The 10,364-nt window shown below is 40.3% G+C and overlaps 2 protein-coding genes across 3 annotated transcripts; both read left to right on the top strand.

The window, feature by feature from the left end:
- Positions 1–3,750: 3,750 nt before the first annotated feature.
- Positions 3,751–5,304, top strand: LOC115685168 (peroxidase P7-like). Of its 2 annotated transcripts, none has more exons than XM_030610186.2 (3): positions 3,751–4,063; positions 4,181–4,375; positions 4,497–5,304. In XM_030610186.2, exons 1-3 carry the CDS (start codon positions 3,836–3,838, stop codon positions 5,049–5,051), a joined length of 978 nt encoding a protein of 325 aa, XP_030466046.1. In that variant the 5' UTR covers positions 3,751–3,835; the 3' UTR covers positions 5,052–5,304. The 2 variants fall into 2 exon arrangements, with proteins under 2 accessions (XP_030466046.1, XP_056172571.1); XM_056316596.1 differs by having other exon boundaries at positions 3,946–4,085.
- Positions 5,305–7,900: 2,596 nt separating this feature from the next.
- On the top strand, positions 7,901–8,452 carry LOC115685131 (peroxidase 70-like). Its single transcript, XM_030610149.1, has one exon. It carries the CDS (start codon positions 7,901–7,903, stop codon positions 8,450–8,452), a length of 552 nt encoding a protein of 183 aa, XP_030466009.1.
- The last annotated feature ends 1,912 nt before the right edge of the window (positions 8,453–10,364 follow it).

Below are 10,364 nucleotides of genomic sequence, written 5' to 3'. Positions count from 1 at the left end.
CTGCTGAAATGCGTGGTTTTACTTCTAACAAGTAATCAATTAATCATATTATCTGTGGAGGTCGATGTAAATTATGTAACATAAAAGCTACACAGTCTTTGTAGTTAAGAATAATTCTTAAAGCTGCATGACTATAGAAGTACCATAGTGGCATCATCCCGTTTTACAGGGTTGAGATGGGTTGATGATGAGTGGGCCTGAGATTCAGATTGCTTATAAACCCATAGACCACTAACCATCCACGTATTCACTTGAGGGCTTAAGGCCCAGATTATTGGAAAGCCCATGATCCACCTCCTTGAATGCCAAGCTATAGTTGATAAGGAAGGGGAGACTCACACTTGAAAATTAACCCTCTAAATATGCGCTCTATACCCATTAACTTCAAGTCAAGGACTCGTTGGATTTGCATATTAACAAGGTTAATTTTCATGTGCTTGCCGAAAGTTTGGAAAGCCACTGATCGAACCCATTGAGTTCAATTTCCTTTGCGAAATCCTTTAAACATTGATTTACTTTCTTTCACCTGAGGTCGCTTGAGGTGATCTTCGACTAGTTTTCTCGCGGACTACGAAGATTTGCGTACACACACATACACACGTATATAGGCTTATTGTTTCATTTAAAAAACAAGCTCTCTAGAGTAAGGGCATCAAAACACAGGATTCCCTATAAAGGGGGGTGGTAAGTAAGAAACTCAATAATGTGGAAGGGCCTTTAATTTGGAAGCTTTTACAACCCAATTTGTTAGTCTATTTGAATCTCGAGAGCCTAAGGTCAGCTCAAGACCCTAAAAAAGGGCCAAGAAGCCTAAACATTCTGTGATAAGTGGCTCAATGTCTCAGGAGCAGAGAGAGCAATCTTGCAGAAAGCTTATCAAGGTAGAGTTGTCAGTTTCTAGCACAAATTTCTGTCTCGATTGGCCCATGTATTAGTTAGGTTCCTTGTTCTAAGGCTGGATAGGTTGGTTCTACCCGGGTTGAATTGGTTTTGAATCCTTTGTTAGAAAAAGAAAATTAAAAAAATGCAATTTACACCCATCAAGGAATGAACCATCTTTAACATGAAGAAATAATAAAATAATCACTTGATGAACAAATGTTTTTGTAACAAAATGGTGCAACTTTTATATTTTATTTTAAGAGTTGTGTTTTTTCTTAAAACATAACATTGGCCTACCAGAGAACAGGATGGGAATCGGCGATTCCAAAATTGACTCATTCGGTTTTCGGTTCTAATTTTTTGGAACTAGGGGTCACAAGACCAACTTCGGATCCCCCGATTTGAGGTCGAGAAATGATCCACTCTGAAACTGGTCAGCCCTAGAAAAGAGAGAAGGGAAGAGAGAAGATGCAGGGGCAAATTTTAAAAATGAAAAAAGAAGCAGAAAAGAAAATGGAAAAGAAGAGAAATATGGAGACAAATTTTGGCTATCCAACAGGTATGATGAAGAGGTTCTGAGCTCCGACAGGGTAATTTTAATACGTAAAAGTGTCTGAATATGGGTATAGGATGGTGAACCTTTTAGTATGCATGTGAATCAGGCTCTTATATACCAATTAGGGAAGCTTAATATTGCCTTTGATATCTAATGTTTATAGAATATGGAAGATGCTCCCTTGATAAGACAAGACAACAAAATTCCTTCGAGTTGCAAAAAGGAAGGAGAAATCAAGTAATTAGAAATTATGATAGACTAGAAGATGTCATATCTCAATTAAAAAACTGCATAATATTAGTTCATTATAATAAAGGGTTAATATTACAAAAAACCCTAAATTGGTGCACTTGTGAAAAATTTATCCAAAACTGACCATCAAAAATCTAAAATCGGTACACTTATGACAAATTTATCCAAAATTAGAAGATGTTATATCTCAATTAAAAAACTGAATAATCTCATTTCATTATAATCAAAAGCTTTTTTTGGAGCGACTGCACCTTTAACTAGATTCATAGGCAAACCCAAACAAGAGTCCTAATAAGGGCGAAAAACCCTAGAACATGCGAAGACATTAGGTCATAAATAACTCTGTAATTATTACCTCTGCAGGATTTTGCCGAAATTGGACAGAGTCTAATCAAGTCAAGAGCACTACGTTAGCTCATAGATAAACCGAGTCTAGGCAAAATCGAGGGGTTTTGCGCTAGTTGTCCTAGACAATTCGTGGATGCTTCCAAACGATATCTTTAGTGATACAACAGTCGACAAGTCAATGGGTCGTACTCGTGACTTAAGATATTGCGACGGCCCCTCAATTCTACCTAAACCTACAATTAAAACTTAACAAATTGGTGGACAATCGGTTTCTTGTTACGTACAAGGTTTATGCTAGACAGCAGGGACACGATAATCCGACATATGATTAGGACACTTTTAGCTGTGCCTGCTTTGACACGGTCCTTCCATTTTACAGCTTTTTTCCGGTTATTGTACTAATTTTTCACAAGCACCTTGATTACATAACAAACGTGTAAAGTTAATTAGTCATGATAATTAAATCTTTACACATGTTATAATATCACGAGCACTGCTTGTCTATGTTTATGTATTCTTTATATAAATGTGATATCCTTCTACTTATAAATTTCAACTTTTAAAACAGTTGGCAGTAATCTTATAAAGTATTTTATAATATTAGAATCAGGTTTTGCCCCAGTTTATTTCGGGTGTGCGTTCACCTTGTTCGTCAAATTCTATGTGTCATTTTTAATCTGACTTGCACGTGAGAGGAGGTATTGAAATATCTCAAATTGCTTGACTATAAAGTTTATATGCTCTTTTTATGCAAGTGGTTTCTCCTATTACATAATTTAGCTTAGGATTTTGGGTGGACTTTCTTACATGGTAGCAAAATCGGGTTCTGCCCCAGTTTATTTTGCGTGTGCGTCCACCCCGCTCGTCAAATTCCACATGTCGTTCTTAATTCGACTTGCACGTAAGTAGGGGTGATGAAATATTCCACGTCGCCTGACTATGAGATATGTATGCTATTTTTATACAAGTGATCTCTCTCTATCTATTAACTTAACATTTCGGGTTGGACTTTTACCCCAATTTATTTTGCGTAGCACCCCGTATCTTAAATTCTACATTCCGTTGCTAATCCCATAGCAAATTAGGTTTATATGATATTTACATACATGTGGTCTTCTTCTATTTATAACTTTAAGCTTCTAAAATAGTTGACAGTGGTTCGACAAAATCTTTCAACCAACATTCAGGTAAATGAATTTCTCCATCCTTATTAAACTTCAAAGTCATTTTCTGTCGCAATTAGTCCGATGTAACATACACAATTTTCTTTTTGCCATTGATTTCATGCGAACGGTCGGGTTTTGGACAAGAATTAAGTTCCAAGGGCAACCACTTCTCCACCAAAGGCATGAAATATATAGATTGAAAAGTAATCCGCCGGCACACGACTTGGATTTGTTCAACCATGAGTGCATTCCCATTTTTCTATTCCCACTCATTTTTGCTTGGAATTACAGCTAAGAGATAGACTAGTTTCCAGTTATGGTTGAGCCAAATTTGCATAGCCAAGCGCGTAACCCTAGCTATTACATTGTGAGAAAAATGAGCAGCACGTGCCTGTTTCTTGCATGCATGGCTATGACTGATGAACACCCGCAAGTAATCTTTAATCCATGAACTCTTTGGCCAAGTCCTCCATTGCCGACGCAGGAAGAGTATCGTCGACACGCTCTTTTCTGTTCTCCTATAAATGAACATAGTACCCACCCCAGGACTTCACAAGACCCACTTGAAATCAATCTCACGTGTGCGATTTGTCCTATCAATTCCCATCAATTTCCTCGGTTGGAGCCTAGGATGGAATCGAAAGGCAGGAATCGTTGTCTTGCAGTCCTCTTGTTGAGCATCGCGGCCACAGCTTTCTCTACTCCTTATCACCACACTGGCCTCACGCCTTACTACTACGAGTACGCTTGTCCTCAAGCTTTGCCGACCATCAGAGGCGTTGTCGAGGCGGCAGTAAAGAAAGAGAGACGCATGGGTGCTTCCTTGCTGCGTCTGCACTTCCATGACTGTTTCGTTAACGTACATCATATTGCCTATTTCTGTAATTACTAACGTTGTTATTACCGATTGTGATGATAGGTTTTTCTGCGTGTGGTATGTCTATTGAATTAAACATTGTTCTGGCTGATCATCCAGGGCTGTGATGCTTCGGTACTCCTAGATCCGACGCCGACCATCGATAGCGAAAAGTTCGCTGGCGCAAACAACAACTCTGCTAGAGGTTTCGAAGTGATAGATCAAATCAAGGAGGAGGTTGACAAAGTTTGTGGCCGTGCGGTGGTCTCTTGCGCAGATATTTTGGCAGTTGCTGCTCGAGACTCTGTTGTTGCGGTAAGCGGTTGCGCATACATCGAATTTTTTTTAGTGAATATACACGTAACTAATCAATGTAATAGCTCATATTTACATATGAACTGTTGATGATTTCGATTCTTGGTATTTTTTAATGTAGCTTGGAGGGCCATGGTGGAACGTAAGGCTTGGAAGAAGAGACTCAACCACAGCGAGCAGGACGACCGCCAACACGGACCTTCCGGCTCCATTCATGGACCTAAACGCACTAACTAGCACATTCCAAAAACAAGGCCTAGACGCCAAAGACTTAGTCGTTCTCTCTGGTGGACACACTCTAGGGTTTGCGCAATGCTTTACCTTCAAGGACCGGGCCCATAACGACTCGAACATCCACCCCAAATTCGCAAAGAAGCTCCAATCCCTCTGCCCCCGCACCAAATCCGAAAGCGACTCAAACCTCGCTAAGTTGGACCCGACTTCGACGCGCTTCGACACGTTGTACTACAAGAACTTGTTGAAGCAGAAGGGTCTTCTTGGATCAGATCAAGCACTCTTCGGTGGTGGCAACACCGACGAGCTAGTGAGGACGTACAGCGAAGATGCCAACACATTTTGGAAAGATTTCGCGAAATCAATGGTCAAGATGGGGAATATAAAGCCGTTAACCGGAAATATTGGTCAGGTTCGCCATAATTGTAGAAGGGCGAATTAAAGTGTGAGCATCCACATATATGATCCTAGTGTTCATGCTCTTTAAAGAGTGAGATAATTTTGTGTTGAGTGCTATGAAATTATTTATTTGTTCTAAAAAGCGTGTGTCGTGGCTTTAGCTTCTAGCAATATGAAGAAGCTATTGACCTCAATAGAAGCAACTTGTTTCAATAGCAAAATATGCATATTCCTCTGTAATTCCGAAAGTGGTGTAACCTATTCAATAAGTTAAGTGAAGTGCAAGATGTATGTAAGTGGAACAGAAGAAATTAGTGGATTGCTGAAAGTCAAAAGATTCATCATCAGTAAAACAAGATTGAAATTAAGAGGGCTAAAAATCCTAAATTTGGAATTGATATATAAGAGGACGTCTTAGGCATATAAATTAGTGTTTTCATTGTTTTTTTTACTTATTTTGGACATGCAAGGAATTAATATCATTGGAAGTAGTTGCCCGAATTAACAAAACCACTGTAGAGAAGACAAAAGGAGGGAAACCCGCATTGATGTTCGCATGAACATAGAAGAAGAAAGAAACATGGAATTACGTACGCCAAAGATAAGAACAAATCATGATTAATTGTACTTCAATTAACTGGCCGTACATGCCTTATTAATAGCAGATAATTCATGCATCGACCAATCTGACTTGTAGTCGACCCGCCTATTGACTTGGCATTTGATTATATCAGCGAATCAAGCTGCCCCCGAACAAAGCTGGTTCTGTCCAATTCAAGAAACGCGAGGGGTTGACGAGCTTCTCTAAACTTTCTGATCGATTTGGTGTGAGGATGACCAAATTGGTGCGACTCCTGTGAAAATAAATTAAAACAAACAAGTTTGATTCGGGGAAGAAACTGAAAGTATTGCTCCGATCTTGCCTCATGTTTTGAGAACCAACGGGACCTTGCGCGACTTAAGGGGGATCTCCTGCACATAAATGATCAGGTGCCATGTCAACTTATGTATATTGACTTCATCCACACCCTAATTAAAAAAAAAAAACAACAAAAATACCTACTATTCATCTTCTTCATCTGTTCTCTAGCTTCTCCCCAGTTCATCAATTCTTTTTTTTTAGGTTTGATGAAAAAAATATAGGCTAGTTTTGTCTAAGTAGAGTTTTAACTAATGAGAGCCAGAATGTGAGACTCGTTTTACAGCACAATTGAACCATTTCAAGGAAGTCCATATGCATAAGTTGATTGATTTTTGCCTAATCTCTTTCATTCATCTTAGATCCCTGAGGAAACTTTACAGTCTCACCTTCAAGTACTGTCTTTTGGAAACCAATAGTTTCAGCCTGTCCACTCTCCTCATAAGCAAATTCCATTCATCAAAATACCAACGGGGCAGCCACAGAGGAATTTTCCATTAGCCCTGCTTGTGGCGGTGATTTTACTAGTCTCTTATTTGATTACTCTGTCCACCGTGGACCAGAGCAAGTGGTTCTACGTCGTTTGGGTCGACCTGATCACCAGTAAGTGGCTTAAGATCTAGATCGAGGTTGGCACAGTTCTGTCAACAATCGGGCTCTTCGAGGCCCAGCTCAACAACGCTTACCAGGTCTTTGGCATGGCAGATATCGGGATCCCGCCTGAGTTTTTCGCCGCATGGTCTAAATTGTTTGGCACTCCCTGGGTGGGGATCTTGCTGTACACCCTCATCAGTACTGGCGTCTCCTACATGGACTTCACAGACATGTCTAGCCGGCGAACTTCTTGTACAGCTTTGGGATGCTACTCGTGTTCACGGTGACTACGGAGGAAGCTGCCAACGCTGAAGTGGTCGTGCCAAGTCCCACTGGGCATGCCAGGTCTGTTGGTCATGTTCTTAATACCACCCGCGTTCTTGGTGGTCATTATGGCAATCGTGACCAAGGTTGTGTACTCGGTGTGTGGACTAATGACACTTGGAGGCAATGGGGGGTTCTTCTTGAGGAAGCTCTGCAATTCCAAGAAGATTTTCAAGTTCCGCATCAGCAATGTTGAAGTCGCAGAAGACTAAACACAGTTTAAGTTTTCTTTTGTTCGGGAAACACTGTCCAAGTTGGGCGTGCAATTTTGTGTGATAAATAGTAGGGACACGTTTTAAGGAATGTAGTCAATTTATCTTTTTGATCATCTTGCCAATCTCAACTTATATATCCCTTAGCTTGACCAAAACAAAAGGAAGAAGAACAACTGTAACTGTTAAATATGTCTTGAATTTTATGTACTCGGTCCGGTTTATCACCCGACCCGACATATTTTTTGTGCGACCCAAAAGTGGAGAAAAAATTGAGATTTAGTTCGTGACGCGGAGGGTTGGGCCGATTGGCCCAACCCGGAGCAAATCAACAAATCTCTATGGCGGTCCGCCCAAGCTGAAGCAAGTGAACAAATGTTTCGGGGGGTTCAGGGGCATAGCCCCCAAGGAAATTTTTTGAGGAGCCCTATTTATACCGCGGCTAGGTTTTTTCATTGAAGTATAGAGATTTTCGTTTTGGAAATATTTGTGAGCCATGAGGTTTTGTTAAGTCGTTTTTTCGACTTCTGAAAACTGTACTCTCTTTGATTATAGTTGAATCTTGTTTTGCCTCGCCCGTGTACGTAGATCACCTTGTGATCGAACCACGTAAATCTTTGTGTTCTATATTTGTTTTTCTACGTTTATTTCGAACAGTAACAATGAATGACACATCAACACTCCGATAGAGAGATTACACCCAGCGGTTGATGCATCTTGTGGAGGCACTGTGGTCTCTTGTGTGGACATCTTAGCCGTCACTGCCCGAGAATCTGTTGCAGCAGCAGGTACAAATTAGTCGCATTACCGTCCAACTTCTAAAGAATGGACTAATTAATACAGATGACCAAGAGACATCACATACGGAGAAGAGACTCAACTACGGAGCTAGGAGGACCGAGGTGGAAAGTTTGGCTCGGAAGAAGAGACTTTACGGAGAGCAGGGACGATGCTCAACTGTCTCTTCCATCGCCTTTCCTCTATATCTCTAGTACAACCAAGTCCTTCACAAATCAAAGGCTCGCAATTAATGACTTAGTCATCCAGTCCAGCGCGCGCGCACCCGGGTACGCACGGTGCGCAATATTCAGGGGAAGGATCTACAATGATACCAACATCGCCCCGACCTTCACATGCAGCCTTCAGTTATTTTGGCCGCCCCTTCTTAGCAATGAATCCGACCCTAGGCTTGCTGCTTTGGATCCAACTGCTGCTGTCCTCGATACATCGTACAACCAAAACTTGTTACAGCAGAAAGGGTGTCTCCATTCTGATAAGGCATTTCTCAGTGATCCCCGTCTTGCCGAGCTGGTCAAGTCTTACAGCGACGACAGGGAGAGATTTTGGAGAGATTTCCCGAAATCCGTGGTTAAGATGGGAAATATAAAGCCTTAGACTGGGGAGCGAGGCCAAGTTCGATTAGACTAAAAACGTGTGAATTAATTAAGGAGCTTCTGGTTGAATCTGCTGATGACATTCCTTTTCTTTTTGCTGGGAACGTAGATGGTGTGCTTTCTATTTATGAGCGAATTTTTGTTCAATCTGTCATTTTCTCAGTTGTTTATACTTTGTTACACTCTGTAATCAATGTAAATACGGTTTATTGAATAAACTATGTGAGCAAAATTGGTCCATTAATGATTATTCAGGCGACTCTTACTTTGGCATCCCAGAAGGCAATCGTGTTTGGATGATTATCATAACTGATATAAAGAGCATCTAAATTTTCCGGGTACATTATTCCTCAATGTTTCATGCGGTTGTGATGCAAATAATTTCGAAGTAGCTAGTCTCATAAGCTATACTAGAGTATAACTTGGGACTTAATTATCTTAATAACGGTTTTCCTGTATCCTCCACAAAGAACGATGCCACGTAAGCGCTACCAAAGTATAAACTCAAGTGAGTCAATTTCATATATTAGTTGGCAGAATTAAGACGCTGGCAAAGGGTTAACCCATGGGGGCTGGCCCGATTAGCCACCGTTCCCACATGGGAATAGGGAGGTGGAGAGTGGAACTCCCCTCTTCCGGATAGAGAGGGGTTTATGAGTTTATGAAGTTTCCTCAGGTGCCGCCAAGCTACTCGTAAAGGAGTTCCAAAAGTCTAGGTATACACTTGGCAAACCAAAAAAAAAAACTCAAGGGGTCGACGAGCTTCTTTAAACTTTCTGATTCCACTTATTCATTATGTGAAAATAAATTTAAACGAAAACAAGTTCGATACGTGGGAGAAACTATTGCTTCCATCATACCTCATGCTTTGAGAACCAACCGGACCTTGTTCGACTTGAGGGGGATCTCTTGCACAGAGATGATCAGGTGCTAGGTCAACTCACGTAAGACTAGGTCCTCGTAACACGGCCGAATCAAGGAATCATATTACTCAGCAGACTTAGAGGTTGGTGATGTTCGTGTAGAAATGTTTGACCCAGCAGAAATGATAAAGCGCGAACACTCTTATCTGCAAATAAGCACAGGCATAGGCGCAAAACTAAGTAAATGCAGAAAACAGAACTGAGAATCGAAAAGTGGTCCGAAACCCTGAAAAAGATGAATTTTGAGATCCGAGATTGTTAGAATATGTCTCCAATTTGAGCCCATAAAAAAAAAAAAAAACTAAGTAAGTTTCCTAGTTTTGAGTGATTCCTAATTTGAACAGTTTCCTAATTTTAGTAGGTTTTCTAAAAAGAGTTTCTTATTTTCGATAGGAAGATCATATAAAAGATGACATTCTACTCAATTATTATTACACATTATGGCAAATGAGAGGATTGTTGGGATTTTTTTCCCGTGAGTTTTCAAAGTGAGTCAGCCTTACGTGTAATCTAGGGTTGGAAAACACTTGAGCAATTGGGCTAGGGTACACTTCGTATTCTCCAAATTTAAAAAGGATTTCTTGACTTCTGGCTTTCTCCGTGGAGTAGGTATCCACACTCGAAACTTCTGTTGTTCTTTATCCTTCTTCATTGATTTCTATGGTAATTTCATCTCCTCATTGTAAACTTGAGTTGCAAGATCCATCATCTTCCACATTATTTCATAACAATTGATATAAGAGATAAGGTCGTGGCTTTTTGAATTTGATTTGGGGATTTTTTTTGTCTGATGACTATTTGGGAATTTTGTTCTTGCAATTATGTTTGGAGCAATTAATAATGTCGACGATGTGCCTTCCTCAACAGATAGAAACTCCCGCCCAAATAAAAAAAGAATGAAAAGAACTAGATTAACAGTTATTTTACGGATTATAAAGTGATGCCTTCAAAGCTCTCATGACTAGTTCTCTTCTTAATTGTTTCAAACTT

Source organism: Syzygium oleosum, unplaced genomic scaffold (assembly GCF_021117445.2).
Source record: "Syzygium oleosum isolate NSW1041296 unplaced genomic scaffold, Sole_v2.1 Sole_v2.12, whole genome shotgun sequence".
Taxonomy (NCBI): domain Eukaryota; kingdom Viridiplantae; phylum Streptophyta; class Magnoliopsida; order Myrtales; family Myrtaceae; genus Syzygium; species Syzygium oleosum.
This window is presented reverse-complemented; position numbering and strand designations above follow the sequence as displayed.

Excerpts from the sequence above, each read along its gene's own strand:
- LOC115685168 (XM_030610186.2), top strand. The coding sequence starts at position 3,836 with ATGGAATCGAAAGGCAGGAATCGTTGTCTTGCAGTCCTCTTGTTGAGC. Across the intron at positions 4,064-4,180 it reads TCCATGACTGTTTCGTTAAC|GGCTGTGATGCTTCGGTACT; the intron begins GTACATCATATT and ends CTGATCATCCAG. Across the intron at positions 4,376-4,496 it reads CTCGAGACTCTGTTGTTGCG|CTTGGAGGGCCATGGTGGAA; the intron begins GTAAGCGGTTGC and ends TTTTTAATGTAG.
- LOC115685131 (XM_030610149.1), top strand. The coding sequence starts at position 7,901 with ATGACCAAGAGACATCACATACGGAGAAGAGACTCAACTACGGAGCTA.